This window comes from Gopherus evgoodei, chromosome 1 (assembly GCF_007399415.2).
Source record: "Gopherus evgoodei ecotype Sinaloan lineage chromosome 1, rGopEvg1_v1.p, whole genome shotgun sequence".
Taxonomy (NCBI): Eukaryota; Metazoa; Chordata; order Testudines; family Testudinidae; genus Gopherus; species Gopherus evgoodei.
Window position 1 is genome coordinate 36,350,159 of NC_044322.1, and position 17,048 is coordinate 36,367,206.

General features: G+C 45.4%; 1 protein-coding gene across 2 annotated transcripts; it reads right to left on the reverse strand.

Annotated features, from left to right (window-relative positions):
- Positions 1-411: 411 nt before the first annotated feature.
- Positions 412-6,831, reverse strand: LOC115650968 (gap junction beta-6 protein-like). 2 transcript variants are annotated; one of them, XM_030561702.1, is made up of 3 exons: positions 6,758-6,831; positions 5,467-5,553; positions 412-4,025 (listed from the first exon to the last, which is right to left on the reverse strand). In XM_030561702.1, the coding sequence occupies exon 3, from the start codon at positions 4,001-4,003 to the stop codon at positions 3,326-3,328; it is 678 nt and encodes a 225-aa protein (XP_030417562.1). In that variant the 5' UTR covers positions 4,004-4,025; positions 5,467-5,553; positions 6,758-6,831; the 3' UTR covers positions 412-3,325. The 2 variants fall into 2 exon arrangements, with proteins under 2 accessions (XP_030417562.1, XP_030417568.1); XM_030561708.1 differs by lacking the exon at positions 5,467-5,553 and having other exon boundaries at positions 6,758-6,826.
- Between the last annotated feature and the right edge of the window lie 10,217 nt (positions 6,832-17,048).

Here is a 17,048-nt window from a genome sequence, read left to right on the forward strand (position 1 = left end):
CTGTCATCTGCCACCACTGAGAACAGCCTTACTCCATCCTCTTTGGAATCCCCCCTTCAGGTAATGGCAAAACTCCATAACTTCAGTAGGGCTAGACTACACCCCTTGTTTAACTCCTAGCCAGCCCCACTCGAATACTGCTTGGTCTTGATTCGCCATTATGTTGTACCTTGCATTTTAGATACACTTTGCACTGGTGTAAATGACTACATAAAACTCAGGGCAATAGAGAATCAGCCCCCTTGATGATCATTTCTCCAGGCTTGCTGCAAATAGCCTTTGAACTCATCTGAAAAGATTTTAAGCAACATGTACAAGAAACAAACATTTTTAATGTACTTGAGGAAAGAAAACAGACAACTCCAGTAGAGAATTATATTTTTATTTGAACAATATCTCTCTGTACATGTCAGGCATTCAATGGGGCTACACAAAAATGGGTTCACAAGGCTTATTTCCCATTGAAATGTCTGAACACACATTTCTACATATTAGTTCCTTAGCGAAATAAAAATATAAACAAAGAAAATCTCACAGATAAAACTCGACTAGGGTTAGTATCACTAATACTACAATTCAGGATCAGAACCATGCCTGGGCACTCCTGGTTGCTTTTCCAATCTCTCTGTTTAACTGCTTCAGGAGCCCAAGTAGCCAAATTGTTAGATGAAAATAATTAACCTGAGATTGTCATCAGCTGTGGAACATCTTCATTTCATCCACTTGCAAATTCCTTTAAATCTGTAGTTTGTCCTGCTAGCATGTCCTAACACGTCCCTCTCCTCCCCCCTCACCTCCCAAATGTCAGACAGTGATAAAACTACCTTTCCATGAAGGAGGTAAACCTTTTATCACCAGTTTTTCCAGCTGTTGCAGTGCTGCTGTAAAACCTTCTGTAGATGGGACAACCAATTTCTGCTGCAGGTTACATACACATCATTCCACTACCAGCTCATAAAGTTGGCAATGTAGAACGCTGTGTAACTATTTACAAAACTAACGAACCTGCCATGTAAGTTAAAAATGTCTCTATTTACAGTAGCTCTCGGCTATTTAAAGTGGTATTAGAGCTTACATTTCCTTCGATAGTAAACTTACTTTTTCACTAGACAGTTGTATGCCATAGCATTTTAAGTAACAGAGAACCTCGGACATTACAAGTGCTTTAGTTATGGGTTCTGAATGAAGTAAAAATGATAATTGTTACAAAACAAACATACTAGAGCTTTGGGAGTGTAGAAACAGTTTGTTCTTTTTGTAGTTGGACATGTAACTGTGCAGGAACCAAGCAAAAGCATGCTACATGCCAAAGCTTTTGTTCATCACAGTTGGATTAAGGATGTTCTCATACAGCTAGAGTTTCCCATTTAATTCTTATTTACTTTTCAAGTTTTGCTCATGTTTCTGATAGTGCTGCTTTGATTTCTTTTCCTCCCTCCCATTAGGTGTCAGATTTCTGACTATACATTTTGAAAGTCCACCCAAGCTAAGCCTGTAATTAACATACCTGGTTTGGGGCCCAGACACAGCAGCTGCTACTCAATGCATCAGTAGTAGTAACTTGTTTGTGCTCCATCTCCAGTGCACAATGAGGTGATGCACGTTAGCAATATGCCTGAATCAGTGCAGCCTCATTTCCTCCAACAGCAGTAAATTGGGATGTATTGCAGGAGACAACAGACATAAGAGGAGAAACCTAGAGACTCTACATGCTGCCCCTAAAATATGCCCTTTCTGGGCATACCAAGTTATTGCAGCCCATAACAGGAGTGACTGGCTCTCTGCAGTTACTTCTAAAGAGTAGGCACTTGGGAGAAGTGCTGAAATTGCATTGCTACATGTAATGCTGTAATTCCCTATATAAATATGTAAACTTTAATGGTTACTGAGAATATTGTAAAGATCATGGGCCAGATGCACTCTTGCTATTCCTCTACTTGGTTACATGCAATTTACATCTTAACAATGGGAACTTAAAAAGAGAAAGCAGGTTCTATAACATACATATCTCTCATGTCAAGACAGTGTTATTTTACCTCTTTAGGGAATCTTCTAACTCCTCCTGTGTACATTGTGAAATGATGGACGAGTGACTCACGCTGTACGTGGGAGTGTTGAACAGTCATACACCCTACTGTGGGTTAGTTGAGGATTTGGAGACAGATTTACGGTTAAGTGCTACCCAGAATGGATAGAAAGAAGAGAACTGTGTCAGAACACTAGAAGGGTGCGTCCTGCTATGTATTGTGCAAGAGGATTTTAAGTGTAGTAGTTGTCCTGAGCAATACAAAATGGAATCATAAAGAAAATTTTGCTCGTTCTTTAGTCAGCACAATTTTTTAAAATAAGCAATTGAAGGGGGGCCAGTTATTTGGTAAAAATATCTTTTTCAAAGGTTAGAACTGAACCTACCAAACTGAGGCTCTCAGCACCACCCCTTCCCCTAGAAAAACGTGTTGCAGGGCACGTGGAAGAAGAAGACCCCTTAGGGCACCCTTGCCTCATGTTTTCTCTAAGTTATTACATGGGAAGGCAGTGTTTGCCTTATTGCCTCTCCCAGGGAATGAGCAAGGGATTCCAGTTCCACCCCCTACAATGCTAACTTCCGTGTGGTTGCCTCCATGGAAGCAGTACTGCCAGGGCTTGCTTCACACTGGCTGAACTGAACAACCCACCCCCTTTGAGAGCAGTTAGAAGGAATCTACTGAAAAATACAGTACTAGGCTGTGTATGCACACACACGCACACACAATAAACGTGGAGATTGCTTGGAGAGAGAAACAAGGACCCTACCATAGATGCAGTTGCCACTCTGCCTTCCTCTTTCCCCATTGCAGCAAGGAGAGTCTCATGCCTAAAAATGTCCCAAACAAAATCCCATTCAGACACAAACCCTTCTTAGTAGCTTCATCACTAAAAGTGATTGGTGCAACACACACTATATTCTAGGAACGTGTGGATCTCCCCTCTCTGGCCTCTCCCACAGCTAGATGCACACAAGTGTATCACTTTTTTAAATTATTACACTGCATTGGCTTCTTAACACTAGAATCACAGCAGGGTTTACTCTTCTACCAGCTGCAAACTTGAAAAGCTACAGCTAGCAGGATCTGGCTGAGTATTCAGCTAAGGGAGTATTCAGCATACTTCCATGATCTTTAAGATCTTTAAAAACTCAGTAAGTTTCATGGGGGGGGGCTATCAGATTTTTAAAATAAATTACATTTTATGTTTACATTTTATTTTCATTCAGCCTGAAAAACATCACTGTTTTCTGATACCTATCAGGAAGTTGGGGGGAAGAAACATTCTGATGAGTGGGGAGCTATTTTAAAGTTGCTGGTTTCCTAGGTGCTTTCATACAAAATTTTATCACCAGATAACACATTTCAGCCACATTTAACAGCATACAGACCCCAGACACAGAAAGCATGAAAATAGTAAACATTGTTTTCTCAGTGGGTCGAGAAACAAAGCAATCCACTATGTTGGGGCAAGGCCACGCGCTACATTTCAGGAGCTGAGGCATTTGGTATCCATCATACATTACGTAAAACACATACATGAAGACAGCTTCAAAGATGATTCTGAACAATATGCTGCAGGTGTACGTCCACCACAAGGAGCCCTGAATATGAAACTTTTGTTTATTCAGTTCTTCAATATCCACTTTCTCACCACTCGTGAGCTGCCTTTTCTTCTCATGCCGTCTGTGTGCAATGTGCATGGCCACCAGAAGTGCAGGAGTTGAGACAAAGATGAGCTGAAGGGCCCACAGTCTAATGTGAGAGATGGGGAAGAAGTGGTCATAGCAAACATTTTTGCATCCCGGTTGCAGAGTGTTGCAGACAAAATCACTTTGTTCGTCTCCCCAGACTCTCTCTGCAGCTACCACGAGGATCATAACACGGAAAATGAACAGGACAGTGAGCCAGATCTTCCCAATACTAGTGGAGTGTTTGTTCACACTTCCTAAAATATTCTGCAATGTTCCCCAGTCCATCTTCTCTTCTGTGTCCTTTGACCTAATATGACAAGAGGAATACACCAAAGGACCAGTTATCAAGGGTTAGAAAATCAATACCATAACTTCCGTGAACTGGGAGGTTTCCTGGCACTAGCCCAGCATTGCAGATAAAGAGGCTAACAGGCAAACACAAGTCATTTTAATTTACACTGCCCATATTTTAAAAAGATGATGGAATCAAACATTTTATTAATGCATTAATTATATTGATCTCTGATGGTGCTAACATTTCTACAGGAGCTGCTGGTTAATCCACATCCGAGCGGCATAGTCAAGCTGACCTAAGCCCCAGTATAGACAGTGCTAGGTTTATAGAAGAATTCTTCCGTTGACCTAGCTACTGCCTCTCAGGGAGGTGGATTACCTAACCGATGGGAGAATTTCTCCTGTCAGTGTAGGTGGTGTGTACGCTGAAGTGCTGCAGCTATGCCGCTGTAGCGTTTTAAGTGTAGATAAGCCCTGGGAGTAAGTCAAACCTCTCATTAGTGCTGTTTCAGTCTCTCTAAAGCACAGCAAGTGCTACACTACTTCCCATTTGGAAAGTTTTCTTCACAACCAGTAGAGAAACTTTTTTTTTTTAATGAAAGCATAAATTCTGCTGATGCTGATATGTCGCCTTGAGACATGGATCTTTCACAGAACACAGCTGTTGGAAATTGTTGATGAACTAGACAAAGTACTTTGAAAAAGTGGTTAAAACTCTGGCAGGGCTGGTTCATCATCCATTAGGAATAATGCTAAATTCTGCTGTGTGGGAGACCCAAGCTGGCCATGGATAAAAGCCTGTTGGAAGGTGATACAATTACTGGGCTTCTCTACCACATGGGAGTTGAATGTCTAGCCTAAAGGCCTGTCTACACATGTAAGTCTACTGTACTCAGTGCTCATGTTATAACACTATACTCCCTGAACATATTCTAACATGGTTTATTGTAGTCTACACAGGCAAGACCAAGCAGTATGCCAACAAAGAGGACTAACATGTTATAACAGTAACACAATCTCTTGACATGGCAGATTTGCTTGTGGGATTTGCTTTAAAGCAGAGGGAGATATCAGAGATTTATTGCTCTGATAAGGGAATGATAGAGGAGAAAAGGCAGCCTTGAAAGGGTGGTTGAAATTCTTAGCGTCCCTCTGTTCTCCCACCACACAAATAGGTCAGATTCTGTATTGCTTGCTGTGCCAGCCTATTCCCTTGACCATGATCAGATGCTATATATTTCTGCTAACCTACTCTCACTCATCACATAAAAGCTCAGCAATTAAAAATGATAATTAAAAAAAACCTGTCAGAATTGACTGAAAGTAGGAAAGAACTGCAAATATTTGACGTGATATCACACATCTGACTTTAAAATTGCCCGAAAAAGAACTCTGTAAGTTCTCTGTAAACTCGAAAGCTTGTCTCTTTCAGAAAAAGATATTACCTTACCCACCTTGTCTCTTTAAAATTGCCAGGGTGATATCCAACATGAGCTCTGAAGAAGAGCAAATTTGCACTGTGGATACGAATCCACTTGTACCTGTAGAGATTTTGGACACAAAGCACTTTTTCATTCTCACTTTCTACCACAAGAGCATTTAAATCAGTTGTTGGAACTGAGGACATGTACCCTGAACACTCACATTGTCATGACCTTCACAGAAATTATTAGAAAATCCCATTTTTATAGTTAAAATATACAGAGTAACAAATATCTTATAAAAATCATAGCACATGTTCCTACTTCTATTTAAATCAATAGTGGAACTCTCATTGACTCCTAGAAAAATTCAAGATTGTAAACAGTAGGATGGATTAATGCCAGATAGTTTAATTAAAATAATGACACTAAAAGCAAATTGCCATTGAGCAGCGATGTATGATAATTTCCTCAAGAGCTCACCCCTTTCACCCTCAAGGAAACTGGGTGTTTCTTCTATACAAGACTTTGCATGTACAAGTCAAGTAAGGTTTGACGTGTCAGTATTGCTTGAGCTGTGAAAGCACATTTTCCGCTTTACTCATTAAAGTAATGCTGAGCAGTTCAGTCTCAGGGCTGCTAACCTCTTTGCACTCAATTCAAGGTAAAGGTATTAACAAAAGTGATGGAGATCAAAATGCACTGGGTTAAACGTAACACTGAAAAATTCCCTTTTATCCCCAAAGCCTGAACTTCCCCCCACCATTCAGCCTTCCCTGGTATATTTTGCGGTGGTTAATCTTTTTTTAATTAGATGTCCCAGTTTAGTAGAGAGCCTGCAAATCCTAGGTTCTTACCAGCAGGCAGCCTCACTGGTCCAGGGTTGGGATATCCACAAAAAAGCCCGCAATCAGAAAAAGAACTGAAAAAGGAAACTTCATCCAAGTACAGCAAGAGTTTGCCTCAAACCCTCTAATCCCGACTGCTCCTGCAGTCACATCCCCAGCACCTATTTAATCCAGACTCCTCGAGCAGTCACACACCCCCAGCGCCGCCTAATCCGGATTGCTCCTTCAGTCACGCACACAGCACCCCTCTAATCCGGATTCCTCCAGTCCCGCAGTCCACTCTGGTCACAGACACACTGCCCTCTAATCTGGATTCCTTGCGTAGCGTTCCCCTCCTGTACACACACAGTTTTCCCTCCGCATCCCCCCTCGTGTGCGAGCATCACACCGCACACATATTAATCCGGATTCCTCTCCTGTGGGCGCAAACACACGCTCTCGCGCTATCCGGATTCCTCGCCGCGAGGGACCCTCACCTGTCTCAGCAACGCGCGGAGCCTGTGGCGGCGGGAGATCAGCGCGCGGCGCTGGCGCCCCGGGTCCAGGCGATCGCTGTCTCCAAAAACTAAAGGTTCCTCCTGGCAGCTGCTTTTAACCCGCCCCTGCCCGCCTCCGCCTCCGCCTCTCCCTCCCCCTCCCCAGAGCAAGCCCGGCTGGGGCGCTGCCCCCACCTCCAGCCGTTCGCTCTTCACCGCCCCCAGCCCCTCCCAAGAGCTCGGAGAGGGGCCGAGCCACCCATGGCAAGAGGGCAATTGCCCCGTGCGTGAAAAGGGACCCTTAACACAGAGCCCAGTGCACCTCCCAGCTGCTTCACAGCCTCCCCCCGCGCTCCTTTCAGCACCCTAAAGCAATGGATTTAGTCCAAAATGCCTTCACCTCTTCCTGTGTAAAAACAGGCTTGCAGCCCCTGCAGGCTACCTTACTGCCACAATATTATTATTGTAGGGTTCTTTAGTATTTGCTAGCTGCCAAAAGCCTGCCTGGAGCTGCAGAGCGCAGGAAAGGAGAGAGGCCCTGCCCCAAAGAGTTTACAGTCCAAGAGACACACCAGGCTATGCACTGGGAAACCCAAGGACATGTCTACACTTAAAGCGCTGCATCCGCACAGCTGGGTCAGCACCCCGGTAGTGAGTGAATGAAGATGCACTAAACTGACAGGAGAGAGCTCTCCCATCCACGTAGTTAATCCACCCCCTCCAGAGGCAGTAGCTATGTGAGCAGCAGAAGTTGTCCCCAGGGACGGCTCCAGGCCCCAGCACGCCAAGCGCGTGCTAGGAGCGGCAAGCTGCGGGGGTAGCTCTGCCGGTCGCTGGGAGGGCGGCAGGCAGGGTGCCTTCAGCGGCATGCCTGCGGAGGGTCCGCTGGTCCTCACTCCTGTGGGAGGTCCACCGGAGCCGTGGGACGGGCGAGCGTCAGAGCGCCCCCCTGCGGCATGACGCCGTGCTTGGGGTGGCAAAATGTCTAGAGCCTTTCCTGGCTCTCCTGCTGACATAGCGCTGTCTACACAGAGGGGTTAGGTTGGTATAACACTGTCACTCAGGGGTGTGGATTTTTCACACCCTAAGCAACTGTGCGGAGCCCCAGCGGACCCTCCACCTACCCTGGGTGGGGACATGGGCCAGGGGCTGCTCTCAGCAGGTGGAGGGTCTGCTGTGGCTCCCCATGGCTGCCTGCATGGCTCTTATCATGGCTGGGCTGTGGCTCTGAGGCCCCATCCGTCCCTGGCTGGAGCAGGGTCAGGGAGAGAAATGTGGGCAGCTGTGGGGAGCCTAGATTCCTCCACCTGCCCTGGGTGGAGGGTCCAGAGGGCACGGACATGGACAAGAGACCTCAGGGAGGGGGGGCCCAAGACCCCCCCCAATTTTGGGAAGGCTCCAGCACCCTTGTATTGACCTAATTTCCTAGTTTAGACCAGGTCTAATAGAAATCACTTGGAGGTTTTGCATGTTGATTATGCTGAGGCAGCAGAGGGTATTTCTTCACTGCACAGTTAACTCCAGTTAACTTATGTTGTTCCTAATTTAACTGCAGTTCACACACACAAACCCTTAATTTAAGTGCAGTGGTACTTTTAACTGGAGGGGATAAAGGCTACGAGTATGTCTATGCTTAAACTACTACAGCAAGAGCACTGCAGCTGTAGCACTTCAGTGTAGACGCTACCTAGCAGTGGTGCTGGAACAATTTTTATTGTGGGGTTGCTGAAGGCAGAAACCATGCATGTGGGTTGTTATTACTACTTCTCCTGTTGGCATAGGTAATCCACCTCACTGAGAGGCTGTAGCTAGCTTTATGGAAGAATTCTTCTTTTGACCTAGAGCTGTCTACACTGGGGATTAGGTCGGTAGACCTATGTCTCTCAGGGGAGTGGATTTTTCACACCACTCAGAGATGTAGCTATGCCAATATAAATTCCCAGCGTAGACCAACCCTAAATCTCAAGTAAGTACAACTTGTCAGCTGTGAACACAACCACACTATATAGTCTTCCAATGGCTTCCCAAAATCCCCACCCGCATCCTCCATCCCATTCCATCCCATGTGCTGAGAAAAGACAGATAAATTCTCCCACAATTTACTGGGAAAGAATTCAGAGTGACTATGCTTAGCCTACTGTATTGTCAAGAACTATGGGATGTTCCCTCAGAAGTGTTAGCACCCCACACAAGTGAATGCAGTGCCCAGGCATACACAACAATTCGACTGTTAGTCCTCAGTGTGGCTGCTTTCAGTTCAGCTAGGCTGACTGAGTTAGGAATAACTGGAGTGTAGATAAATCAAGTTAACTCTGCAATGAAGACAGAGCCCAAGAATAAGAGTCTTTTGGAGGAATTTAAAGGAGAGGTTGGTGGGTTGGGAGGTAAGGATGGGGCAGGCCTGCCAAGCAAATGGGGCAGCATGGGAACACACACAGAGGAAGGAGTAGGGGAAGATGATTAGGCTGGCATCTTTGGTGGAGCAGAAGGATATGGCAACACAATAAGACATATGTTCTGAGATATAGTTTTAGGATGGATTATGTCAGAGGCTAACGGTGAATACAGGAAACTTAAAACTTGCTCTTGATGGACCAGAGGGGGTGATGAAAGCATTGAGAATTCCAGAGAAGAGGAGGTTGCAGTAATCAAGACAAGAGATGATCAGAGCAAGAACAAGTGTTTTAGTGGCCAGGCAGAAGGGAGAGATTAGATTTCACTACTTTGCAGAGGAAGAAATGCCAAAATCTGGACAATCTGAATGTGTGGAGTGAAGAAGAGGGAGACGTTGACTGTCACTTCCATATTCTGAGCTTGGGCAATGGGGAGAATGGTAGTATTCTCACCGATAATTACAGAAATTGGGGGAGATAACAGAGATTTTGCAATGGAAAATATGGAGCTCTTTTGTAACAGTGTTCAACTTGTGTCTGAGAGACATTCAGGAAGAAATGTTGGTATGACAACTGACATGTGGCACTGGACAGAGAGGGACAGGTCAGGTGTGGAGAAGCATAGAAAAGTAGGGCTGGAAGGGACTTGAGAAGTTGTCTAGTCTATCCCCCATGCAGGAGTAGGACCTAGATTATCCCTGACAGGCATAGATTTAGGAACATAATATAGACACAAAGCAATTACCATGCTGGATCAGCCCAGCAGTCCATCTAATCTGGTGTCCTCTTTGTCAGTGACTAGATCCAGAGGAAGGTATAAGAAACCCTCTGACGGACACTTATGAAGTAACAAGCCCAGAGAGGAAACTTTCACTTAACTCCAGGCAACGGGGGGTTGCTTATGTAATTGGATTATGTTACTAAAATGCCTAATCCTTTTCTGAACTCTAGTAAACTGAGCCATATATCTTGCAGAAATGAGGTCCATAGGAATTATAGTGCACATAATGTATTTCCTTCTAGCATTTGTAAATGTGTTGTCTTTCAGCCTCATTGACAGACCCACTTTTCTTGTAGTATGCAAAAAAGTAAATAGGAGTGCCCAACTTACCTCCTCAGTCTATACCATTCATTATTTTACATACTGCTGTCATGTTCCCTCTTATTTGTCTCTTCGCTAAACTAGGCAGTCTTAATCTTTTCAGCCTCTCCTCCTCTGGAAGTCTCCACATGTATCTAATGATTTTCATTGTCTATCTCTGCCTGCCCCCTCTCCCCCTCCTTATCTCTGACATATAAAGGGTGTACAGATGATAACTGAAGCCACGTGAGTTTGCTTGTTCAGACCTAAGGTGTAGAGGAGGGAAGCAAAGACAGAACCCTCTAGGAAGCCACAACAATGAGAAGGAGAAACTGCTATTGGCCACACTGAAGGAGCAGTTATAGAGTCAGAAGAAGTAGCAAGAGTGGGCAGTGCGACAAAAGCAGACAGGATGTCATGAGTAAGGATGTGATCAATTCAATCATAGCCAACAATGAGATCAGGAGGATAAAGATGGAGTAGAAGCCCCATGATTTGGTCAGGAAGTGATCATTGAAACCCTTGATGATGGTGGTTTCATTGGCATGGGGGAGTGGGGGGAAGCCAGATTGACACACTAGCTAGATGCAGTGTGTGGTATTTTGGTAGAAGGATTCCTCCATGGAAACTGAGATATGACATTTATATATGTTTAATCGTCATTGTAATTAGATATTTAAAATCATTATTTTATTGCTGATGTCAGCAGCTGGCTCAGTTTGCGGGGAAAATAATTCAACAGGATATGCCAAGGGATGATACCTGACCCTCCAAGTTCATGAACTCTGAATCAGAAAAAACAGGAATAGTGTGATTTGACAATTAAATGGTTCCACCTGTCAATGTATCATACTTTTCCGATACTTTCATGCATGCACACATGATGAGTGCATTTTCCGCTTGCCAAACTATTCAGAGACAAGGAAGTTGACCTGGGTTCGTGAAAACCTGTTCTAGGGAAAAGTCACGTAGAACTGAAGGAACTGCAAAGAAGATCTTGCAAAACAAACGTGACTAATATGTCATTAGTTGTTAAAACGAGAGGGCTGTCTATTTAAAAAAAAGACTTCCTAGTCAAATAGTGTGGGAGGCACTTTCCTCAGCATGCTTTATTGTTCTATCTTACCAAAGGCCACATCTGGGTATGGAAATTGTATGGTCGGCCATGAATGCTCACAAAATTGGGGGTTGGGGTGCAGGAAGGGCTGAGGGCTCCAGCTGGGGGTGCAGGCTCTGGGGTGGGGCCAGAAACGAGGAGTTCAGGGTGCAGGAGAGGGCTCCGGACAGGGGCAGGGGGTTGGGGTGCAGGGGGGGTGAAGGCTCCAGCTGGGTGTGTGGGCTCTGGGGTGGGGCTGGGGATGAGGGGTTGGGAGGTGCAGAAGGGTGCTCCAGGCTGGGACTGAGGACTTCAGAAGGTGAGATGGGGATCAGGGCTGGGGTAGAAGGTTGGGGCATGGGAGGGGGTCAGGGTGCAGGCTCTGGGTGGCGCTTACCTCAAGCAGCTGCCAGAAGCAGCAGCATATCTCTCATTCCACTCCTACATGGAGGCATGGCCAGGCGCCTCTGTGCACTGCCTTGTCCGCAGGTGTCACCCCGCAGCTCCCATTGGCTATGGTTCCTGAGCTGCGGGGGCAGAACTTGGGGCAGGAGCAGTGTGCGGATCCCCCTGGCTGCCCCTATGCTTAGGACGAGACATGCCATGCAGAGTGGGGGAAGCCCTGGACCCCGGTCCCTGGCTGGAGCGCTGTAGTGAGGCAAGCCTGGACCCCACTCCCTGGCGGGAGCTCGAGCACCAGATTAAAATATCTAGAGAACCGGATGCGGCCCCCGGGCCATAGTTTGCCCACCCTTGTTCTAGATTTATTGTTCAGAGAAGTAAGTGTGTACTTTGAATTATACCGAATATTTCAAAGGGATAACATCTAGCAACAATTTGCATGAAGCTGTAGAAAAGTTAAGGGCAGAGCTGTCTCTTAAAGTTTTCAGTTCCCACTAGGGATTACCACTGCTGATGAAATACTTTGTTTTTATTTCCAAATGGCAGCTTTCCTCCTTACCCGAGATCATTTCTCCTTCTGTCAAGACATGATGAATTCTAGAATTATTGTAAAATCCATGGGGCAGGGATAATGGCTGCAACTCAGCAAAGTGCTCAAGCATGAGTGTGTCCTCAAGGGCATGAGCAATCCTATCACTAGGCCTGCTCAGATACTTATAGTTAGTTGTGCATGTGCTCAATTGCCTTGCAAATTGTAACATGTTTTGTTTGTAAAGCATCGTGCACACCTCTGGCCCCAGCCACTATATGCAAATATGAAATTCCTGAATTTTTCTTCCCAGAGGAAACTTGGACTTACAGAAGTGCCTGGGTGAGTTAGGCACCATTAGCCCTATTGATTTCAGAAGGAGTTAGGGTCCTAACCTGCTTAGGTGTTTTTGTAGATCCCACCAGGTGCCTATCTGCATCTTTAGGTGCCTAAATATCCTTGTAAATCTGGCCCATGGCTCCTATTTTAAGTGAGTCTGACAGTGGTGAGACTCAAGGACTGGCTTCTTTTTGGCATCTTTTCCCTCTTGTTCATTCTATTTAATGTTACTTACCCATTTGCAACACCTGCTAATCTCACACCTGTGGCAGCAACACAAACACTGGGCTTTGATTCATCCCCACGTTGGTTCAGCACCTGGTGAGGGAACTATGAGGAAGTGGTTTGTGCCTCCCTTCTCCTGAGTCCAGTTTGGCCCCTGGTTAAGGGCAGCCCTAAATTACCCTACATTGTACCATGACTGTCATGATCCTTATGAACACTGCAGCTCTGTGCAATAGTTGGGGCATGGGAATGACCTGGCCGTACCTCAACCCTCCTTGGCTTGCATCTTCCCACTTTGTATCTGCCCCCCAATGCAACCCCACATGGGGAAGGCCTCACAGATCTGGCTTTGTTGGTTCTATGCCTGCTAGAAAGGCCTCTTTCACTAGGGGTGTTCCCTCAGGATGCCTAATGGATGAACCAAGGGAAAGGGGTCTTAGAGCAACAATGAAATTGGCCTCTGAGGTTCTGGAGGCAGACCTGAGACATCACCCAAAAGGCAGTCTCAGGTCAAAATTCTGAGGCTAGGTGCATGTATAGGGTACACATGTAAGGCCTTGTCTATACTAGAAATATTGTACTGCTTTACCTGAGCCCATATTAAATCAGTCCAGTTAAATCAGTGCAGTTCTCAAATACAGACACACATAAACCAGGGAAGAAATATTTCATATTCACAGATCTCTTTCAAGAGTTTAATTTTGCCCTTGGATGCTGCATCAAGCCCCCAAGATAACACATTTTCAGGCTTTGATCCAAGTGTCCTAGGCCTAACTAGTCTTGTCAGTTTAACCCTTGGTTAAATTGGTTTAGTTTAGATAGGTAAATTAGAATATGTTTGCACTAGATACGCTATAGGAGTGCAACTGTAGTGTATGTAGACACTACAGCAATGGCAGGAGTTTGTCAATTGCTGGAGTATATCCACCTCTCTGAGAGGCAGTAGCTGGATCAACAGAATTCTTCCCTTGACATTGTAGCGTCTAGACTGGGGCTAAGGTTGGCTTAATTATATCAGACAGGGTAGTGTGTAGACCAGGGGTCGGCAACCTTTGGCGTGCGGGCCATCAGGGTAATCTGTTGGCGGGCCGCGAGACATTTTGTTTACATTAACCATCCACTGGCATGGCCCTCCCGCAACTCCCAGTGGCTGCAGTTTGCTGTTCCTGGCCAATAGGAGCTGCAGGAAGCGGCGGCCAATATGTCCCGGAGCTGCCCTGCTTCCCGCAGCTCCATTGGCAGGGAACAGCAAACCACAGCCACTGGAAGCTGGAAGAGGCTGTGCCAGAGGACGGTCAACATAAACAAAATGTCTCATGGCCGGCCACCAGATTACACTGATGGGCCGTGTGCTGAAGGTTGCCAAGCCCTGATATAGATCCAACTCTGTAGTGTAGATCAGCCCTTACCGAATTAATCTAACATAATGTAACATTTAAACTAATTTAAGTGCATCTACACTAAGAACTTTCACCTAGATTAATTTAACAAAATTAATTCAAACTTAAGTTAATCAAGCAAGTGCTGCTTTTCTAGTATAAGCAAAGCCTAGCAAAGACACAGTCTGGCCCTATATGTTTAAAGTATATAATGTTTTACTTGGGTTTTGTGTTTGAAGAAAAAAAGGCAGCATTCCTCATTAACATTTAAAAACAGGATTAAAAGATGCATTTTCTGCTGCTTATAATAGTACTTAATTCCTGATTATTTTACAGCCTTTAACTGGGTAGTGCCCTGCAGCTCTTTAGTGAAGGACACTATACAAATGAAAGTTATATATTAAAAAAAAAATCTCAGAAAGAGTCACATTGCTGACAAGTGAATTTAATTATGGTGAATCATATGTGAACTAGGTGGTGTTGCAAGATTGGTCATGTCCAGGGACACTAAGATCAAGAGCCTGAAAATGTCTCATCTTTGGGTCAAATTCTGCTCTTGATGTAGCATCCAAGGGCAGAATTCAATCCTTAAAAGATATCTGAAAGTATAGAACATTTTCCCCCCAGTTCTGTGAATAGCTGACATGAGGCTTATTTCTTTGAGTGCTAAGGCCCATATGGTACACAGTGATCAAGGGGCCAAACAGGTTCAGTGTGCACAGGAAAATGGTGTGACATCACGAGAGGAGTCTGGTTGGTTATGTTGCCTCTGTTACATGCACAACATACGTGTAACCCTTCTGCCAGTTAGAGTTTGCAGCAACAAGGGCCAGGTTCAAGTGTCTAGGGGTTCTTTTTCAACAATACAACACAAGCCCACTCGAGCCCCCACCCAGTGATCTGGGACAATTACACACTACCCCTGAGTGCCTCTAAAAGGCAATATTTCCCCTCTTGCAAGCACAGAGTCTGAGTGTAACAAAAAAAACTTCTAATAAAAGGAGGGAAATAACACAGCATTAATTTGGGGAAACATCGCAAACAGGGTATATAAACATAAACCATGAGCAAAAGACCCACACCAAATAAATTGCGCAGTGTCCTTTTCCCCTCAGGTTCTTAAAGGGACTTTTGGGTTAGCGGACTTAACACGCCCATCCCATCTCTGCACTCTACTCACAGTTGCTGTCTTTGGACAGTGCAGACCCAGAGTTCACAGGTACATCTGCAGAGTTCACCTCCCACCCTGGGGGGGATGGGTGGGGGGGTAAGGAGGCATCTTACTCACTCTGCTGCTCAAGTACTCATTCACCACCACTCTCTGTGGGGCTTTGCTCCAGCACGCTTGGGCAACCTCCTGCTGTCCGCTCACCATGCCTCTCTGCCAGCCGTCCTGCTAGCCACACCAAGATGTTTCCAGAAACCCCCACTTAACATAACTTTTAGCTTTGACTACTGTGCACCAGCAGTAATCTCTTGCATCAAAGACACTATATCAAAGTAGGTCTAATACTTAGATCTACACATCAGTGATTTCAGCTTTGCAGCATTTAACAAGACCCTCAATCAAGTCTAAATTAGCTCTATTACACAGTAGAATCAAATGATGTCTAGGGTCCTTCAGCACAGCCCACACCCTCAGGTACAAATACCTACCCCCCTCACTCTCTTCACTCACCAGAGCTTTGGAACCCATGTCCCCTGCCTAGTGAGTACTATTTAGTTGAGGGTGAGTCCCTCAATCGGGAAATGCCAAGTACAAGTCTGCTACCCTTGATTCACATAGCAAGAATAACAATCCTTTATTACCCCTACACCAATAACAAGGAGACTAGGGATCCCACTCCAGGCAAAAGTGACCATTTTGGCAAGCAATCCCGTCTTGCTGAGCACCTCAACAGAGTGGGCATGCCCATGCAAATAAGATCAGCTCCTGAAGACCTTTTCCACAGCTCACCACTAGATGTCAGGAGAGAGCTCATTCAGACTCTGCTTATGTCTGCATTGCCAGTATGAACAGTCATGGTCATACATACAAGCAAGACTAAGTTTCCTATCTGGCAGACCTAGATTATGAGGTAGGGACCCCTAAATTATGTGGCATTCCACCTGAAATCCTCTTCAGTTTTCTGTCCCTCATCTCCTACATAGTATAATAAAATCAGTACAGGCACCCTTGTTTATTATTTCTGATATTCAATTTATTTTATACTGCTCTACATTTTCAATAAATTGCTGGTGTTGGTATGTACTGTGTAATTATATTGTAGAGATTGGTGCTGAGGGAAAGGGAGAAGCTGAAGGTCTTAGCAGCTGGATTGGCACCTAGGGAGGCCTCGGAAATTATTTTGTTTTCTGGCAGCTATAGGGTACAATAGGCCAGGGAGGCAGGGTTTTGGTGGTTTACATGGGATGGGCTTCACCCATCTTCACAGGGAGATTACTGATGAACCTGGGAAAGTGAGTAGCAAATACCACCTCCTCAGCCACCCTGGAACCTGCATGGCTCATATAAAAAGCTTGAGTTCTTAGGGAAGAGCTTTTGCTTTTTCACCAGGCAACTTGGGGTCTTGGGAGGGGAAGCACTGCCCAGCACTTTTCTCATTCCATAGCTGAGGCCAGCCCGAGACTCTAACAGCCACGGGTGGTGGTTGGGAGGGGGCCTTAGGACTCTGGTGAGTAGGGGATGGGACCTCAGGCAGAAGGGATGGGGCCAGAGGACTAGTCTCCCTGAAGGGGGTGTTCATCCACCACCAATGATGGCAACCAGGAGACAGTTGGAGGTGTGGATACTGGAGAGAGAATGATGAAAAGAGGTAGCAGTAATTTTACATTTTGGGGGACAGG